Raw genomic sequence first — 21,522 nt, 5'->3', positions numbered from 1 at the left:
TCTAATTACAAACATTTTCTCCTAAGTGTTTACTCACCAGGCAGGAAAGGGCAAGGTAAAACTGTACGTGTCTTAAAACTGCAAACTAACACTTATCCCACAGGCTGTAAGAATCATTTACAGTACCTTCCTGTAGTTCACTTATTTTAAAGGATTACAGTAGATGGCTAGCCACTGAAAAGCAGGAAATGTCAAACTGGTAAACATGAGAATGAACTTAAGTTTTATAATTTAAGACACTGACAAATCCTTGTATATCTTGTTAGAGCAAAAATTTGAGACGCATTAACCAAACATTACTACTCTGCAACCAGGTCAGCGTAAAAATCAACTGCTTGTAGCTTCAGTGTAGGATAAAATGGATTTAATCAACTTAGCTGACTTTCCACTAAAATGGAACAGAAACACTCGCATTAACAAATATTAGATTTTTGGAAATTATTGTCTTAAAACGGCTCCATGCTAAGCAAGTCAGTCCATGCTGCTCAATTCAGACTTAGCTCCATATGTCTCAATTCTATTCTTAATCAACTATTTCCTCTCCACAAAAATTCGGTGCATGACACCAGTAGTGCTCAGGGAAAGAGCCGAGCAGGTAGACCTGCATTTTGGCTAAGTATGAGCAGTTAGTTTCCACAGAAATTACCAAAACGTGCACTCTGTTAGTGTCATCTAACACCACTCTCAGAGAAACCTCTCAGATTTTAGTATCCATTTGCCCTGCTGATAACCTTTACAGGACACAGGAGAAGCGGCATCCTTCAAATGGAAAGTTCCACATCAAACTACGGGGGTTTTCTCAGAATTATAAATCTACTTGTAAGTGGGTATTTGAGTGGAAAAGCTTTAGAAAACCTTAACTGAAGCTTTAGAAAACTTTAATTGTAACTTATTAACTAAGAATGATTATAGGCAGAATTTGCCATAACTAATCTCTACTACTTGGTAGTAATAAAGCCCAAGACTAGAACAATGGGAGTTAATACAGTCTGAAATGAATTTAAATAGAAATCCAGATTATAAACAAAGAGAGTCAATCATGACCTTCCTAACTCATGATGTCACCACTAATAAGACCATCTCCTGGGGATCAGCCTCCCCTACTCTTCATCTGCTCAAACAAGAGAAATAGTAAACTCTCCGAAGGCAGGAACATCAGTCTGGAAAGGCTGAAGTCACACTATTACAGTTTTCCAGAAACGAAGGAGACGCATCATGATCTCCTAAAATATGTCTTCAGAGGAGAACTCTGCAGATATAATCAATAAATTTTATGCTTCTCAAAATAACTATTATTTCTTAAGCACAATTAAGAATAATCCTGTTTGTCGGTACAAAACCATACTGACTTAATGTTATGCAACTTCTTCCTTACATCGCATGGTGAAAGTAGCACAAATTGACAGAACTCAGAGTAAAAAATTAAATACTACGATGCTAATGTTATAACAAAAACCTTCTCTGCTCTAACATCTGGCTTCAACTCATGAAAGATTTACAGAAACCCCCCAACACATTTAAAGAATAACTAGTGTTCACTGGCTGTCCTCTGAGGAGACGACAGAGATTAAAGCTGCAAAAGATAAGCTTCATTTCGACAATTTGCCACCTGTAGTTTAATCTATGAGCCCCATATTCTTTATAATCATGCTAAAAACATTATTATAGCATACACGTTCATAACTAACGTGTAAGTGGAACAGCTTCAACAGAAGAGCACCTCAGAACTCCAAACCTCAGCAACACCCTTTTTAAGGCATCACACAATCCTTACCATATTATTTATAATTTATGCATTTGTAAGTGTTTAGATATGTTTAACAATGACAAAGTTAAACAGCTGTTTACCATGCACATACATTTAGCGAGCTGATTGAAACAACATCTGTCCTGTAACTTCACAAAACCCTGTTGTGCCATGGGGCTGGGCAAAGCATCACCATTATCTCACCTCTGCTCTCAGGCGTTTTGCTCGACGAGCAGGTGGACAAGTTTCAGATGGCTGAACAGACTGTCTCTGTGGAATATCATGGGGCTTATATTCCTTGTCCTTTGTGTCACTGGTGAGATCTGGTTTCTGCAAGCACTAAAGAGACACAATTTGATGACTTAATTTCTGCCTCCACTTCCAATACAAACTTTGTGTAGAACAATTTCCTGGCTAATGTGAAAGAATGTAGACAGGGCTTTGATAATTACTGTGCTGAGTTAATAAAACAGTATTTATGACAATTGTAATATTACCCATTTGAACAAGTCACAAAATCACTTTTTCCCATCCTTTTACCGAATGCAATAACCATAATAAAGGATCTCAAATAAAGCTGAACTCATCCTTTAAATGTTATGAACACCAAGCATGTCTCTATGGGAATACCAATACCAATTCTTCTAGTAGATGGTGCTCTTGGAGACTCTTATTAATAACAGACTGGAAACTGCTGTAGTGTCCTCTGGTTGCTTTACTGTAATGCTAACATACAGAGCAATATAAAAACAAATTACAGCCTATCATGCATCCCTGTCTCAAACGAAACACTATTTTGCCTGAAGAACACTGCAGAAACTACTTTCTTCATATGTTTTGGAGAGGACTACTCTGCTGCATTAAGGGCAGAAGGGAAGTTTTAGTTCGAGTTGCTGAATGAACACATTGAATTGCTGAAAACTCTGCATACGTTTGGCAAGAAAAATAATCATTAATGACAATTCCAAGTTTATCGAGCCACACAACATTCAGTAACAGCAGACAAAATATAACTGTTTTTAATGAGTAAACAACGAATCCTAAAGAAAAAGTCTTATGTTGTTAGAAAGTATTTCACACGAATTGCTGGAGCCACACTTCCCCGGTTGTGTCAATCTGTTCCCATCACAAGCATTTTCTCAGCAAGACGGAACCAGAACAGGAGCCGCCAGAGAACCACAGCGGCAGCACAGGGACTGATGCTCTGTAGATAACACAGCAATCAGACTTTCAGAAACAAATGACAGTGAGAAGGGGGGGTGGAAAAGGAGGAAAAAGTGGTATTTTAGAAGACAAGTCCACGCTGGAAGAAATATGTATTTAACTAAAAAGAAATGTCAGTCGAGGGTAGCAGGGTATCATCAACTATCACCTACCAACAGTCCACAACACCGCTCAAAGAAACCTCCAGAATTTCTGTTTTATTTAGGACTGACTTCATGCAAATGTCTGACAATATCAACATTAAATACACAAAACAACCCAACTTTGCAGCTCATGCACATGAGCAGTAGGTCCTGGTGAGGCTCAAAGGTGGGCATGCTCCTACGGGGCGTACTTGGAGGCCACAGAGCACTGCAGCTTGCCTTTCCAAAGAGCATGCTCCCTTAAAGCTCACACTGAAAGAAGAGGATGTGAATTATTTCACACTAACATCAGTGGGAAAAAAAAAATAACAATTACTCAAGTCAGAAAAAGGACAAGCAGAAAAGGCAAGTGAGTAGGAAAAATATGAAAATGCAGCAATAGAAAAGCAAATGAGATTAATGCTACATAGAACATTGCCAAATTTAACGACTTGTATAAAACCTGGTTCCTTGAATCATGTCCTCATGGTGAAACCCGAATCTCTCACTTAAAGAAAAGTTTTACTCCTTCTAGTAACAGAGGACATACAATCCTCAAAAGCAACTATCTAGAAGGCAAGCAGCTTCTCCTAAACAAGAGGATAATGAAACCTTGAAAGAGAAAAAACAACAAATAGCATAACCTGCCTCACTTCAGTGGAGTGTCCAAGCAAAAAAAAAAAAAAAGCACTGTTCACTGAAGAAAGCCCAGAAGACATTTCATAAATATTGAGGTTTCAATAACTATTTAAGCAGACACACTTCCCAGTGCCTTAGTAACTCAAAGGCAAAGCAGTAGTATGAAATGGCTGTTAATCAACATTTTCAACTTTACCCAGAAAAACTAGGAGCCTAAGCCCTGTCTTAAGGATGGAAATTCCTCTGAACCTACTTTACCCCTAGACTGAGCTGATCAACCGCAAGCACGTGTCTTTAACCAAGGACACTAGCTGCCATTTCTTCAGTACCTCCCTCTCCCAACCAGCAGAGCCTTTTTGGTAAGACTGAGCTTCTATCAATAATTTACCATAAGCTCATCCTACATACTGTGACCTAGCCTGTGATCACAATCTCATTATATTCTGAGAAGATGGTTGCTCGTATAATCCTTGAACTCCAAATGGTGGCAGAGAGTAAGTTAACCGCTGAGGAGCAGCTCCTTTGGCAGGCAGGCAGAGGACACAGCAGGAATGTTCACAAGGCCTCCAGGATGTCAAAAGATCGGAAAAAAAAAAATATAGGGATACAATTCATCTCCTCCGGGTTTAGATGTTCATGAAGTAGCAGCTCACACATAAGTGAATGACCCAGACTCCCTGTATTTGCAGAATACAACTGGTCTACGCTGCTACGTGTCCACTTGAGGGTAAGAACCACTGAACTCCAGAGGTGCTTATTTTTCTCCAGGAACAACAAAGGGTCCTAGAGAACTCTCCCACAGAAAGATCTTTATTAGAGACATACACATATAAATCTGTGGACACATGAATCCCACTCAGAACATTAAAGCCTTTGTTTGGGAAAGAACCGGGACCCAGAACTGCTGAACCAGTTGTATTCACTGAAAAACAGAACACTACAAGACCATCTCTGGCTCCCCAAACTGCATCTGCATCTTAAATCATGCAAACATCTCCACAACGCATCACAGAAGATGCACTGACAGAAGATTCTGGACACCTCAATTCACACAGGGGGACATTTATCCCTCTGGGTATACAGCACGATTCTGCAGCATCGTACTGATGGCCACTATGGCTAAGAATGCAAGCAAGGCACAGGTAGTAAGAACCAGTACACCAACAGGTTTACTGCAACTATTCTGGAGGCAAACACCCAAGACCTGTCTAGTCCAATGTTTCAAGATAAGAATAAAACACACACACCCCAGTGGAGAGCTGCTTTGAGTATTAGAAACTGGCTGATTGAAGAATTTTTTCCCATCTGACTGAACAAGAGCTTTAATAAAAACATGCTATCTGTTCACCTCAACAGCTCCAGATAGTGTCACTATTTTAGTATGTATATAGGAGTATCTCCAGCTGGGATATTTGTCAAAATAACTCCTGAAGCCACGTATATTTAAGCCACACATAAACAATTAACGCTATACACAGATGTGGATGAGATTTAACTTATGGCATAGTCATCAGTGGAAACTACAGCATTCCATATTCTTGGCTTTTGCAGACAAATGTCAATGAATATTGCAAGTACTACCAATTAAAAAAAATGCAAGTGCTAATCTTTTATGGATGATCATCCTGGCTTCATGAAGAGTTTCTCTCAAAAGGCTTGTTGAAATATCACAAGAAGGAACCACACATCTCAAACTGACAGCTGTCAAATCGAATAGCTGCATCTTCTCCAAAAACAAAAATCACAGATGCTTAGATTCCCGCTAAAGCACTGAATAGACACACAATAAAACGGACACCTACAGAAGAAGCATCTGGGAAAGCACCACTTACCGAGAACACATGGAAGAAAGCCAAAAAGATTCTCATCTGAGATTCTTCCTCAAAAAACGTATTGCAAAACAAACTCAGTTGGAAGACAACATTTTCAGGAAAAAAAAAAAAGTCAAACCTTAGAGTGAAAAGTGAGCTAAACCCAGCATATTTCTGTGGATTCTCTCAGTTCATTGAAAATATACATCTCTGCCACATATGGGAGGGGAATATTCTAACAGCTTGGGTGGGGGGGAGGAGTTAAAAAATGAAGTTAACCATAGCTGCACAGCTTTTCCAGAACTGCATCCACTGAACACATCAGTTTGGAACAACTGTCAGGTGCCCATTGCAAGAGAGAGCTCGGAAAGTTGCATTTAAAAAGAAGCATGACCTGACTGGAGAAGGCTTTTCTCTTCCTAAAGGGTCTACGACTGAGAAAACCATGAATGTAAGCATCAGCTGCATGGTACGACACCCACAGGGGGAACCCACATTTCCAAGGAGGTGTAGTATCACGTTAACTGTTTTACAACTTTTAATTAGATCCTTCCCTGTGCAGCTGCATCTCAAAAATATGAAAGCAAAGATAGGTGTCACAAAACACACCAGGTTGTTTTTTTTTTTAAAAAAAAAGAAACCACATTTTTAAGACCCAATAAAAACGCAAAGTTTTCAATGAAATGCTTTCAGAAAATGGTGTTGCTTTCCATTGGTTAACGAACGTGTTTGAGGCAAGGCAAAATAATTTTGATACAGCCGTTCCCCTAGCACAAAGATTTTTATATTCAACTATATTTTGTTCTTATCCTCTGTTTGCAAAACACTCAAACCTACACAAGTTAAATTATTTTTTCTGAAGGGTGTGCAGAATCTAGCTGTTCTTCACTGAAAAGTGATCAGCACTAGCTAAATAAAAAGCTTTCAATTCCAACCTTCCTTGGCTTGTGTCAAATCCCTCCCTCATTTCGGTAGCTTTATGTAAAAGGCTAGTGTTGATTTCTGTAGACAGAGACATGCTTGTAACAGGATTAGGGCTTTTACTGCTTAAAAAAGGTCAACGCTCCTCTCTTTGAAAGATCATGGTAAGAGCGTTTCAAACAAATAAAAATAGATGTTGGCAACAGCAACCTATTTTGGTTTTCCAAATAAATGACTACTGCTCTAAAAGAAAAGCCCTATTCTTCATTAGAGATTATGTCACTTCCACTCTCAGTCAACCCTGAATTTTGTTTTAATAGCCGAATCTAAGCAGGAAAGATGAAGATTTAAGCTTGAAAAAAATCTCAAGCCATAGTGACTACACCGCAGTATCCCTGAAGCATTCTTGAACTCGGACACCCTTAGGGAAAGCAAGATGAGTTACTGCCACAAAACTGCCCTGGTTTCACAGAATCACAGAATCATCTAAGCATCACAGCATCATCTAAGAGCCAGTCTGACCCTGCCCTGGCGCAGCTTGAGGCCATTCCCTCTTGGCCTGCCGCTGGGTCCTTGGCTCAAGAGACTCATCCCCCCTCTCTGCACCCTCCTTTCAGGGAGTTGCAGAGGGCCAGGAGGTCTCCCCTCAGCCTCCTCTTCTCCACACTAAACCCCCCCAGTTCCCTCAGCCGCTCCCCATCAGACCTGTGCTCCAGACCCTGCACCAGCTCCGTTGCCCTTCTCTGGACACGCTCGAGTCATTCAATGGCCTTTTTGGGGTGAGGGGCCCAAAACTGAACCCACTCATCGAGGGGCGGCCTCACCAGTGCCGAGCACAGGGGTCAGATCCCTTCCCTGTCCCTGCTGGCCACGCTAGTGCTGGTACAAGCCAGGATGCCATTGGCCTTCTTGGCCACCTGGGCACACTGCTGGCTCCTGTTCATCCGGCTGTCAATCACCCCCCCCAGGTCCCTCTCTGACTGGCAGCTCTCCAGCCACTCCTCCCCAAGCCTGTAGCGCTGCTGGGGGTTGTTGTGGCCCAAGGGCAGCACCCGGCATTTGGCCTTAGTGAAACTCCTCCAGTTGGCCTCAGCCCATCGCTCCAGCCTGGCCAGGTCTCTCTGCAGAGCAGTTTGATGCAGTTCCTCAGTCACTGTTGTGTGCAGGTGGTACCGACCCATAGCACTCTTGTTCTATCAGAGAGAGGGACCTATAATGATCTGTGAATATAAATATTTTACATCTGACAAAACAGCATTAAAGAAATCTTTATAGGAAGTCTGAAAGTCCATTATTATGAGGCTTCTGTAGAGAGAAAATACAAAAAGGTAGTATTCAAAGCAGTCAATAAGAGGTTACCTTGAAGAGTAATTCTAAAGAACTTTACTTTGGATTACAAGTTTGCCTATGGCTTTCTGAATTGCTTGCATCCACACCACAGACTGCATCTTGTCACCTGCATACCATAAAGCATAAAATGCAGTCTTTGGAAGAGTTCCATCAATAAAAAAACCAAACCTGCTCATTTAATTGGACTTCAGTTAGCTTCGATATAACTTACCAATAGGCTTGCTCCAGACTGGAATAAGTTGTAAGGATAGAGAATGCGCTCGTAATGCGCACGGATGTGCGAACCCACGGCTTTGCCAGGAGCAAATCCCATCCTAGTGGCTATTTTGGTCCATTTTCTCTCCTTGCAAACTACATCAAATCCTCCTTCTTCTGCAACTAGCTAAAAAGCGAAAACAAAATGGTCATATATTTAATACTAAAATTATCAGTGTTTAAGGAAAGCACTGCTAGTTTAAGAGGCAAGACGCCACCACAATTTCTATTTTAAACCAGAAAAGTATAGATGTAGAAAAAACACCAAACACGAAAGCTGTTTAAAAGCTGTAACTGCAACACATAACGTATAACCTATGCAGGAATTGTTAACTTGTTGAACACTTCACGAACAAGTCAGCACCTGTACTAGATGACCAAACAGTTATTCAGCCTACTTCTGAGAATTTGTCTGGCTGCAACTTGTCACGCCTCCACTTTGTATTCCAACATGACTTTCTAGTACAGTACAATCAGTTCTTCTCCCTGGAACAACTACTAAGAAATAGGCTCAAAAGAAACCAGATAAAAACTACCCAGAACATAAAGAAAACAGAGAGAACATACCCTTGGGGTCAGTGAGTCCCTTACTATCAGAATACAAACTTCTGGAGAAGTTTAACAAGCTTCATCCTAAACGTAATTGGATTTTTTCTGCCGTATTTCTAATGGAAGAAGGTTTTTTCTCACTACTGTCATTGTTCAGAAGCTTTCTGTAGTTAAGCCCAAGTTTATTCTTGACCAGTTTGTATCCAAGTTCAACTTTAAAGAAGAGCTGGAAATTTCATTTGATCTTCTAGCTCACATGAAAACTCCCATGATATCGTCTCTCTTACTGTTCTGTCACATTAGCTATGTTAGGTTACACAAAGTAATACCCTTTTCAATCTCCCTTGAACAACTGCGATACCATCCCAGAAACTGAGATAACACATCTTTTTAGGACGAGTTTCTCCCTTGTAACAGTCTTACTCTATTAAGCTGAAATAAATCTAAGATCTTCCTCTCCACATGTGGAATTTTCAGTGTACATCCTTGAAGCTCCCAAAACTTTGCAATCTGGTCCAGAAAGTTCAGCTTCACACGAGTTTGAGCCTGAAAAAAAAAAAAAAAAAAAAAAAAGAACTGTATACTAAAAGCAGATTAAGCTTTTGTATCCCAGTGTTTGTAACGTTGCAGCCTCGGTTGCCTGCCTGGCTTTTCCCTCTGTAAGTGTAATTTCACATTTTTCCCTCTTGTCATATGCAGAAAAAAACCCCATTCCATACAGATACCACCAGTCGTTCCTCAAGTCACTTTTTGTTAACTTTTACTGCGTTTAGAAAAGTACTTTCTGAGAACACACAAGCAATGAGTTATTACTGCTAAAAACTAAACTAACTGCATTGCTAGGATTTATTACTTCTATTAATAAATGTAATAGCTTATTACAATTCAGTTTATTTGTAATAAACCAAAAATAAACCAATTTTTATGGCTCATTAAAAAAATGTATTAAAAGAGCGTTTTTGTTATCCCTTTTCACTCCCAACTGCATTTGTTTCATTTTTATGGCTACAAACTGGTCAGGGCAGGGAAAGCCAACTAGTCTGTTTGCACAGCAATTCACCCAGTGAGATAACTGATGCTAAGTTAAAGAGTAGTAGCTCAGACTTACATTTTGATACATTTCATTTTCATCACTTTTTTTATTCTTAAGGTAAAAAATGGCCACGTCTATACAGACCAGCTTGTTCCTCAACTCGAGAGCTCTGAACCAGCTTGTGTCCACACAAATCTCTCTCTCAGCATCAGGTACCAGCGTTCCGAGCCCTTACCCTGGCGCTTCACACAACCACACCAGGACTTCAGAAGGCAAACAGCATGAGAAAAATCAGGCAGGCAAAGAGTCACCATCATTCCCATTTGTACCGGTATCAAGCTAACCAGGACTCCTCGCCACTCCCTTCTTCTGCTCTGAATTCATGAAAGCAGTGAATGAAAGTGCTTGCGAACAGCAAATTTCCACCAACTGAATCCAGATTTTGTAATTGTTTCTTCCAAATGGCTTGTTATTTTTAAAGCACTCTGTAAATGTTTCCTCTCTACTTTTAAAAGATGCTGTATGTGTGCAAAATGGAGACACAAATCTATGGCACTTGAGAATTTCAGTTTAACCACTTATAAGCACCTCTGTGTGGAAAAGGCCTGAATTATGTTCCTTTAACGAGCATTAACTTTACTTTTTATGCTTGGTCTGTTTTTAACTAGGTTCTGAAACAGATCCCAGAATCATCTGGGTTGGAAAGGACCTTGAGGCTCCTCCAGTCCAACCATGAACCTCACCCTGACCGTTCCCAACTCCACCACATCCCTCAGCGCTGGGTCAACCCGACTCTTCAACCCCTCCAGGGATGGGGACTCCCCCCCTGCCCTGGGCAGCCCATTCCAACGCCCAACAACCCCTTCTGCAAAGAAATCCTTCCTAAGAGCCAGTCTGACCCTGCCCTGGCGCAGCTTGAGGCCATTCCCTCTTGGCCTGCCGCTGGGTCCTTGGCTCAAGAGACTCATCCCCCCTCTCTGCACCCTCCTTTCAGGGAGTTGCAGAGGGCCAGGAGGTCTCCCCTCAGCCTCCTCTTCTCCAGACTAAACCCCCCCAGTTCCCTCAGCCGCTCCCCATCAGACCTGTGCTCCAGACCCTGCACCAGCTCCGTTGCCCTTCTCTGGACACGCTCGAGTCATTCAATGGCCTTTTTGGAGTGAGGGGCCCAAAACTGAACCCACTCATCGAGGGGCGGCCTCACCAGTGCCGAGTATGAATGTCTGTGCTAACTAAAAACTGATGTTCGGAGGTCCTGAGCGCTGTCAGCTCAAGTCAAACACAGCTCACTGTCAATCCACTGGAAAACACCATCTCTCAAAAAAAATATTTAAACATTTTGGAGCAGAAGTAACGTTCAGATTTAGGGTTTACCTCTAGTTCATTGAGCCTCTGGATCCTCGGTGTAAAGTGAAGCTTATCAACATCACATGCAAAGGGAGGCTGCCAGTCCTGGAAAAACAGAAGAGCTTCATCAAAAGACCAGGAAAATGAAGGAAGCTTCTCTATATGACAGCCAAAAGCCAGGTCAGCCCAAAGCATGGAAGAGGTGGCCATGGCTTCCAAAGCCCCCTCAGCCCCAAGCAGCCCGGCGCGGTGGCTGTGCAGCACCTCCCCGTGGGCGAGGGCGGCACCCCGACCCGCCAGCCATCGCACCCCACCACGCTCCCCGCTGTGGTGAGCTCTGCTTCTGTCTCCACATTACTTCAGTGCTGAACAAGCCTGGAAAGCAGTAAGAATGAGATAGACCGAGTTGGTTGTATACCCCCTTAAAGTATTTCATTGTGCCTTTAAAATAGATAATGAGACCACAAAATAAATTACATTTGGGGACTAAGGACCTGTCCTCAAATACAAGCCTTCAGCTGCACGCTGAGTCGGTCCATCTTCTCCCTGCCCACGTGGGGAAGCTGAAGGAGCTGCAGAGGACGTTTGGTCCAGCCCCACCACAACCATCCCCTGCCCAGACCCGTTCCCAAACGGGAGCCGAGGGCTGTGTCCGCCTGACCCTGCAGGTCCGACCCCCCCAGCACTTCAAAGGGGAGAAACAAACTCAGTTACAACTCTGAGATAGGACACTCATATTAACAAATTCAATCCTGTTACCACGCAAGACACAGAACGAAGGAAGTTTCATAAACCATGATCCGAACTGTAACGCCTGCCCCCACGGGGCAGGCGAACATTTGATAGCGGAGACTTTAAATGCTCACGAAGGACAAACGCAGCAGTTAGTGCCCAGAAATGCTGGTCTCCGAAACAAACAGCAGCTGCACTAAAAAACAGAAATAAAAGCTCCTTTCCTTAATGCCTTGGCTGCAAACATTCAGGAACAGCTGGAATATGACCAATTAAAAAAAGATTATTATTACTGTGGCAAAATACCTGCAACTGGTTGTGTTATTTATAAATACAACTATAAAGCAATTTTTTCTTTTACATCTCTGACATCTATCACATGCAGTTGGTTTGGCAATACACAGCGTCATTAAACCAAATTAGATTTGATTTAAACTTGACAGTAATTTATTACATATAAAGCTATCTTATTATCACTAATTACAGAATGAAGGTAACACGCGTGAGAGCTATCGATAGTGGAGTAAGACAAGAGCTTTCTACCAGGAAAAACCCCAACGTTTACTCAATGCCTGCAGATGAAGACAACTGATGTAATACCAGTATCATGAGCAGAATATTTGTTATTTTAACAGACATACTTAACAGGAAAACTAGTGTCAAAAACAACCATAAAAGATTTGCAGAGCAATTATGTGCAAACACCCAAGCTCAGTTCTACATCGTGACCACCCCATCCTGTCACTAGAGCGAGCCCACGGCAGAACTGGGTCTTTTCACAACTAGAGAGGAGGGACTGCAAGAGTCACCAAGAGCGTGGAAAACCCCAAGAGCAAAGAGGGACACCAATCTACGCATTGTATGGAATGTCTGTTGACTCACCCAGACCTCTAAAGTTTTCTGATCCTACAAGGCAGTTTCAGCACATCAAAACCTGGCAAGGTTGAAATTAAAATTTGAACGGGAAGTTAGACGATGATAGAAGATTGAGATGACAAATTATCAAGAGGATGCTCAATCCTCAACCAGTAGAACATTCTTCTCAATCATTTTTGTTCTAAGACTGGTGTCCAATGGCATGATGTTCTTAAACTACTAGATAAAATTAACCCTGCATTTTTGTTTGCCAGAACACCAAATGCAATGAAAAGAGCAAGTCCGACGAAGAAAACGTTTGACATTCTTTTGTGATGCTCTGATATCTGACGAATCATTCGTGGCCCCCTAACTGTAAGATGAGAAACATGACTGGGAACATTTAGGGCAAGATTTGAAGTGTCATACCTCAACACAACAAAACTGACTTTCAAGCCAAACCAATTGGTTACGTCATTAGTCACAAGGCTGGAGTTTGCTCCGTGTGTGATGAGAGAGACAGAAGACAGGCAACCAAACCAGGAGAGGACACACAGCAGTAATGACCCTTGGGACATGCTGGGACATTGCCGAAGGGGGAACTGGAAGATCCTAAGCACTTTGCTTAGGCTGAAAGAGCGAATGAAAACAGAGGCATGCGCTGACTGCTTAACTAAGTAACAAGCCAAGGCTGTGGCCAGGTGGGCCAAGCATTTGCCCTGAAACAGGATCCTGTAATAAGGAGCTGCAGAGGACAAGAAACAGGAATAAAAAGAACAGGAGCAAGAATTCAGCTCACACAGGCAATGACACTCTCTGTGACACTGTTACTGAGCACTGTTTGCAGATAAAGTGCTGGCAGACCGTCAATAAAGCCAAAGAAAGGAGGAGGAGAGTGCAGGAGACTCTTCTGGTTGGGCCACACGTCCCCTGGCACAGAGTCTGCTGCCCTGGGGAAAAGCCCAGAGGAAAGCCTGCGTGCCACCGGGGCACAACAGGAGCAACAGGATTCTCGCCTGTTCCTACAGGTTCTGGATCATGCTCAAACTTAAAGAAATAAAGATACAAGGGTCCCCAGGGCAGATACAGACTTAGGACCCACTTCTGGAAAGCAGCCTGTCTTCAGACGGGCCAGAAGCAAGTTTGTCCCCTTCGCTTACGAAAGCAAATGAAGAAGTTTATGTGTGTTATCTTACAGAAATATCTCATTCACAACATGACGTACCAAAACATACTACTCCAGAATTAGCTGATGAGCTCCGTACACCTCGTATTTGTTACTGACTGGCAAACGTTTTGGGAAGTTCTTTCCTTTTTTGTCCAAAGATGTTCACTCTAACAAAGCTCTACCTTTCTAGTCCATCGGGAAAAGCACACAAGTCCAGACAATACAAGCTTCCACAACAGGTATTTTCTACTCCTTGCAGTTTTTAAGTTTAGTGACACTGAATGGACACTACACACACCAGAACACTTTGATGGTACGTCAGCTGTTTTACAAAGAGAAGCTTTGGAAACTCCATCTATTCACTAGAGGACTTTCAGTAGACGGCTCTTCAGTCTATCAGGCAGATGGGTCCATTAACTAGAAGCAAAAATTTAACAGCCTTAGAAGTGTGTAACTTTTAGCAAGGAGAAAGAACTTCTGTTGAAATATGGTAAACTGGCTTAATGAGAGGGAACACTGGATTTACTCTGGCTTTTGACATTTTTCAGCAAGTAGAGCTGAGGGAAATGCACGCTGTATATTATATAACAGGTCATATTAGATTATTATAAAAAGACTTTTGACTTTAGAAACACACTCCTGCACATCCCATTTTTCACAAATTGTTTCATTTGACATTAGTCACAGTTAGAGACACACAGGCATTCACCATTTGGAGAAATTACAGCAGGTGTAGTAAAGGGGCCACCCTATCACTGGTCCATTCTAAAGACACAAACAGTCCATTTTGGAGCATCTGAAGCACTCAAAGTTGACACAACCAATGAGAATAAAATTTATTGTCTTATATTCTGATATGGCAAGTTCCTCAATTCCTAAACAAGATGTTTTCAATCCTTCTTTAATAAGTATATTGTTTACCCAACAAGAAGCGTGCACGCGTTTTGAAGCGCGACACTAAGATAAACGCAATGTTCATTAAAAGGAGTGTTAAGAGACCTACGTGTGTTGAACAAAATGCCTTTATGCACCTTGGAAATGCCGCAGCACCACAAGAGGGAGCTTTTTCATGGCAAGGTTAATTGGCAAAGCTGCTGAAGCTCATGAGGAGCTTTGCTGTGGAAGAGAAGAGCACACACAAACCAACTCTACGGGCCCACTTCCCTTAAATTTGTGTCTAGGAGATCTGTGAGACCAGCCATCTCCATCCAGTGCGCACTTGCGAGGTCCTCAAAGGCAACTGCTCTGGGTCTTCCCCTTTCTAAAAAAAACCCCAAAGACCCAGGCTTAAAAAGATCAACTCTTTCAACAACCACACTAAACATAAGATTAAGGATATGCAAAAAGCAAGAAAACCTGAATTTCCTAAAAAATCGGTTTCCTTTCACCACCCAGACTCTTCATCTGAACTTTGTTGGTTTTGTAGTGTCCACACGGATTGTTAGAAGCCCGCGAGAAACACGTAAAATCCTTTGCCTACATCAGCGTGCATTTGTGAACCAGACCTAGAATAAACCTGAATACAAATCCAGGCAAAACTGACATCAAAATGTCAAACTTTTCTATAAACTTTACAGACAAATCTAGCTGTGCAGAAAGCATACTCTAAGACTCACATTAATATTTTGAGTAGTAATGCAAACTGCAAATGGTCAGGAGAACTATTTCTGTACTATTTCTATATTCCTCCCTCCAGATTCATCGTTACGGGGATGGCAGGCTTCATATGATTTCAGCTAGTAAACCTCGCACGCCATCCAAACGCACTCTCTAATTAAAATTTAACCACCTTCATCCCCTTGATTTCAAGTGAACTGGTAAGCTGTTCTACAAGTTAGTTAGCTTACACTTTTCTTATGCCCTTATCCTCATTTTTAACCAAATACCTTGTTTGCTTACTGTCCAAGAAGCTACTCATGAATGCTTCCTGCAAGCGACGTTTCAAGACATTTTTCAATAAACAAATATCTTTTTTCTTCTCTTTACAAGACCAGCTTTCCAGCCCTGCAAATAAAGATTTTCCTCGGGCTTTCTTCTGAGACATCTCTTATTTTTCCAACATCTTTTGAAAACTGCTAGTAGCATTTGAGTTGCAATCTCTCCAATGTCAGACACAAAAAAAGACATCACTTTCATTATTTTGCTAGACAGCGTCTCATAGTAAGATCCAAAAGAGTATTTTTTAAATTCTTGCCGGAGAAACATATTCATTCAGTGAACTATAGCAATTCACTGCTTCCCAGGATGCCCACCCTGCGAGCGTGACCTACATTCTTTGTTCCCAGATCTATGATCTTGCCTTTGCAAAGGTGTTACATGATTGCTGCCTCCAAGAGGGAGGGAGCAGACTCGGTGACTCAGGAGGTCCCTTTTCGTCTCCTGGTTTTATGACTACATTAAAACCACACTCAAAAGAAACTCAGATGGCAGAATCCATGCAAAACTGATGAGCGCCACCATTTATCGCCCCAGCAGTGTCAGTGGGTCATCCACAAAGCTTCCTTTTGAACGGGATCTAATCCCTCTCTGACCCTGTTAAAAGGCTAACATTAGTTGGTAACTCCAATCATCAGCTAACCTAGTTTGTGATGACACAGTCCTTGCTTGGTCATTTTGAGTATAGGTGATTTTTCCAATAAAAACACTGAATTCCTTCTTGCTCAGAAGGGACCCCAGATGCAGTAACACACCTTACACACAGAACTCTTCAACAATGTAAGTTTGGTGGAGTATTTCTCATTTGAGACAAAATTGGGCTCCGTTATGTATTGTAGACTAGCAAAGGAGAACAAACACAACCACAAATCCTTCCCACCCGAGAACCACAGCCAAAGATGAACTTGCAATGGGAATCACCTCTCTAGATCCCAGTGTTTCTGTGCCAGCTCCAAACTTGGAGAGAAATAAAAGCTCAGGTAAACCGGAGATGATTCTCAAGCGTCAGAGCCAGCTGCTCCTTGGGACCCAAAGGCAGAGGATGGAAACTATACATAGGGTTTGAACATCAACACGAAATAGGCAGCAGGGTTTACATACAGGAGATGGAACTTTTTTCTCCATGGAGGCAACTGCATGCAAGGAACAGATAAAGATGCTCCGGCAGCACCAGGCAAGAATAACCAATGTACCAGCAGCGCTGCACCAACAGCTGGAGACGCATGGGGCGCTGGGGTCAGTGCGCTGGCAGCAAATCCAAGATCTTCAAGTCACTTCAGAGGCGCTGACCTAGCCCTTGAAGCAGAGCATCCACCAGCACTGGGGCCAGACTCAGCTGTCAGTGCCCAAGGCCCCCGGGCCCCTAGAGCTACGGCCACCTTCACCCAAGACACAGTCCGCTGTAGAGGGACCTTGGTCTGATCCCGCAGTACGTTCCCAGAGGGTGGCACAGACGATTGTTTCTGGAGCTCTCCCATCACGGCCTGTTGGAGGCAGCCTACGCCCTCTTTAGATCTGTAACCAACACCTTTCAAACCTAGATTTTAATCCTGGCGTAACTCGGATTAAGAAAAAAATCTGAATTTAAGAGAACAGAAGCAGACCTGCTATGGACAACGCTGCTGGCTCCATCCGTCAGCAGCCGCGGAGCCTCAGCTGAGCAGAGCTTGTCTCTGCCCGGGGGACTCCCCTGTGGCTTCTGACCCCGCAGCAGCAGCCGTCCACTGCTCCAGCTCTCGACAGCACCCTCCGCTCCAGCTCCTCAGATTCATTTTCACTTGTGAAGCACCTACACTCAGCAAAGAGCATTTACTCCGACACGCATAAGGGTGGCAGGTTACGGGATCCCAGAAGTTCTCCCTGGCTTTTAAAAACACTCAACCTGGTCTCCCAAACACGTGCACAGCACTCCCCCAGCAGTTCCCAGGCATAAACCAGTAATTTGGGCTTGAGAAAAAGCACATCCTAATGGATACACAGGCATAAATTAGTCCTATTCACTGGCAGCTTTAGTTTCAATGCTGGGGAAGGGAGTTGCATTTAGTTTGAAACTCTAATTTCAGCTTTTAGCTAATTGACACTGTTTATCTCAAGTTAAACAAACAAATAACTACAAAAACCCCAAACCTCCTGCTACTATTGCCCCATATAGAGAGTTCTGGACTAAGTTGTTTCATCTTAGATTTTCAATGAGCTTAACAGAATGAGTGTTGAAAACCCCTCACTGGAAGAGACTGAGTCAAGGAGAGGATATTCTCATCGTCCTTTAAGCACACTCCAATGTTTCAGGGTTTCTGAAGGGCAGAAACCACATCACTGGTGACCGCAGCAGTGCTGCCCACGGCAGCTGCCATTACTAAAACAATACTCCTTTTTCATATTTTCCTGAGAATTGAAGATCAGAGGAGACCAGTAAATAGCCTACTCTGAATTTACCTAACTTCACCGGACGACCCCTGCATCGAACACAGCCAATTCTTTATTTAAAGTAAAAATTTCATGATGAGCTTTGGTGACTTTATTTTTCTTCCCAAGAATTTGACTGCACGTCAACGGGAACCTCAGCACTAGAACGTCTCCTCCCAAAAACCTGCCCATTCTTAATCCCAAAGTGCCAGAAAGGAGCAGATCCACCACCACCCTTCGCCTTTTTTTTTTTTTTTCTCCCTAACAGCTGATCACCTTCACAGTTAAAAATGCATGTCCTGTTATTTAATTCAAGTGAACCTGGCTCATGCTGAGCAGGAACCAGCAGCTCAAGCGCTTCTCGTCAAGACAGACCAACAATGCAGTACCTATGATTTTCTTCCTATGAAGCTCACTTATGTATTGTAATTGAGTTATCTCTCTGTTTTCTTTTTGATAAAATCAACTGACTGAGCCTCTGTGTATTATCAAATCAGAGGGATCATCATGATCAACTTCCTGTTTAGGACAAAGTATAACAATTCTCTGCATTAATTCCTGGTTTAGCAGAGGTATGTTTTACAACTCTGGGACCAGGAGATGCCCAGAACCCTGAAGAAAGTTGCTCCAAAAGTGAATTGGTTTTAGTCTATAGTTGAATTAAGGGGGTTTGGGGGTTTTTTTCTTTTTCTCCATAAAAATGAAAACAAATCAAGCAAGCAGCTGAGTGAGCAGCCGGAACAAGCACTGTTTGAATCAATGTTGCTCCTGAAAAATACGTCCCTGGAGCAGCAGCTTTGGTTCTCAGAAGCCTTTAGGTTTCACCACTCAAGCTTTGTTAAGGTCAATTTTTTCAAAATTCATTCTTCATGGGTAGAACTTTCCTGACCCTTCCCTATACCCTCTCTAGTTGTCCAATCTTTATAAAATTCTCAAACAAGTGCAGCATTCTGAACGCAGTATTTTCTACTCATGCTACCACAGAGGTAAAATCATCCTATTTTCCACTGAGAACTCAACAGCTGCACACACCGGTTTAGCCAAAGCATCCATTCTACCATTACACTGGATCCACAGATATTTTTCTACAATCCTCCCTCCTCTTAAGACTAACCTACGCTCCTTTGTTCCTAAATGTAAAACCTCACATTGAGCCCTACTTCAGTGATTAGTGTTTCAGAACATCCATTGGTTATTAGGCAGCCGGGCTCCCTCTGTAACAATGAGCTACCCGCCACAAACCCGCCATCTATATGGAATAATTTCTTTTGTTCTTCTAGACTTTTAATGAAAATTAAATACCCTTGGCTTGAGGTTCTGAAAGACCATTAGACACGTATTCATTACAAATTCTCATTAATAGTTGAAATAATTTGTGATTCCTTCAGCATGATATAAATTTTGCACAATAACAATTATTATAATTACAATACTGAAACACAATTAATTTACAGGGCTCAGATCATGACAACACAACTGACTTAACCAAATACACAGTCTCATAGACAACAATAAAAGTAATTTGGCACCACCAGTTCTCATACAATCGTATTCCATACTATCACCTTTTAAGTTCCTATTCACGACTGTATTGGCCATTTTTCTACCATGGAGTGAGATGTGGGCAACAACTTTTGCACCCATAAAGAATGTAAACCCATAAGGAAGTTAATTCCTCCCAGTCTCTTGAAAGTTTCCCAGTATTCCAGGTTTTACTGAAAAATGCGAGTCAATAATTTAGAAAACTCCAGCGTCAATTCCTTCAAGACTTCAGCTACATTAATACAGACTCTCTAACCTTAAAATGCTTAGTTTTGTCAGGGCAGACTTAGGGTTACCTGGAGGCCTTAACTGTGCTTCTCCATATTCACATTATTTAAAGCAATGAAATTTAGCCTGAATTTTCTCAACTTTCATGTTTGGCCATGTGAAAATTACACTGTTTCTAGTATATTGTACAACACTGTCTATTCTGAAACAGATTAGTATGGTAAGTAAGGCTTAAGTAACTGTTACTAAGCTATTTCTTCATGGCAGGGAAGCAACTACACAATGAAGTGGAAGAGTCCATTCTCAAGAAAAACTTGGAGCAGGAACAGTATCGTATGCTCTACATTCTACCTTTTATTCTTGAAGCTAGACTTCAAATCTGCTAGACTGTTTGCTTTCATTAATTACTATTAACTACCTCCTTCAAATCTCAATGATACCATTCTCCAGCAATACTTCATTTCATTCCCCTAAATGCCCACAATAATTCACAGAGCTATCATAAAATCTTCCAGAATGTAAGGCTTGACATGCCAAATTTCGGAATAAAACACTGTTCCAGATTACCGTTTAAATAAAGAAATTCTAATAAAGTCAGTTTTCAGTTCATAGAAGAAAATTCTAGCTACCACACAGCACATGATGGACTGCAAAAAAGTTGTACATCATTCACGCTTCTGCACCTAGCTCCCCACCTTCAGTTCAGCAGCAAAGAGTCAAAGCATCTCCAATTTACGTGGCACGTTAACTAGGAGAAGCAACCACCACTGGTAAAAGCCCCGTATCTCATCTGAACACTTTGCTGCCATTGGGACTGTCTATTTATGCTCAAGATTGTTGACAAAAAGCCTTCGCTTTGCTGTTCCATACAAAACAGTGTCAGTGAATATGGTTATTGTTGTACCCTCTACCAGACAGTCATTGCAGTATCCCAGAATCACCCAAGTAAGACCAAAACTAAGTCATCAGTGATGACTGGAACAAATTGAACTGGACTGAAGAGGAAGAAAGCTTCTTTTGAGCGCTTCACTGGTAACTGCTATGCAGAAATTACACCTCCTGTTATATTCCCCGATGTTCTTTCATCCGGTGAACATGCAACGATCACCCAGAATCCATTATCTTCCACCCAGATGTCGACAGTACGTCAGACGCCTCGATACCCCCCCTCACAAAACAGTTCACCGTCCTCAAAACCTGCTACTCAAGAGAAGCCACCACAGGTGTGGTTTTCTCCAAGCTTACCTGGTGCCCAGCTAATGCTAGCAGAGAAGATGGTGACCCTGGTCCTTCAGAGCATCTTGGTGCTCCGGTGCTGCAACATCAAAGCTATAGCTTCTTCATGAGCAAACTGGGAAGCTACAGTTGGGCACCACCAGTCTCACACAAAATTATTCCATATTGCAGTTCAGATACAAAACCACAAATTCATCTGCTGATAGTTATCCAGCAGAGTTTAAGCTAAAATAGAGCAAGCCCAGCAATCAAATTTTTAATTCCTTTTTGGACCGTTCATGGTGCTGCCTACCTGCTTACCAGCACGTAACTGGACTACGAACACGGGCAAAAGATTCACTCGGATGCTGTCGCTAAACAATGCGTTTGGTTGGAACACAGGTACTTCTGTGAGAAGGTCGGTACAGTTTGTAGTTCACAGTATT

The 21,522-nt window shown here is 42.2% G+C and overlaps 1 protein-coding gene across 1 annotated transcript in view; it reads right to left on the bottom strand.

The window, feature by feature from the left end:
- Positions 1-21,522, bottom strand: part of KDM5B (lysine demethylase 5B) — a 59,289-nt gene that overhangs the window by 35,268 nt on the left and 2,499 nt on the right. The window contains exons 2-5 of the mRNA XM_074893455.1: positions 11,023-11,100; positions 9,042-9,164; positions 8,026-8,196; positions 1,952-2,086 (exon numbers count right to left, since the gene is read on the bottom strand). Coding sequence (XP_074749556.1) covers positions 1,952-2,086; positions 8,026-8,196; positions 9,042-9,164; positions 11,023-11,100 — 507 coding nt within the window. The remainder of the gene's footprint in view (positions 1-1,951; positions 2,087-8,025; positions 8,197-9,041; positions 9,165-11,022; positions 11,101-21,522) is intronic.

Source organism: Strix uralensis, chromosome 24, assembly GCF_047716275.1.
Source record: "Strix uralensis isolate ZFMK-TIS-50842 chromosome 24, bStrUra1, whole genome shotgun sequence".
Lineage (NCBI taxonomy): Eukaryota > Metazoa > Chordata > Aves > Strigiformes > Strigidae > Strix > Strix uralensis.
The sequence above is the reverse complement of the archived record's forward strand: the minus strand, read 5'-3'. Positions and strand labels throughout refer to the sequence as shown.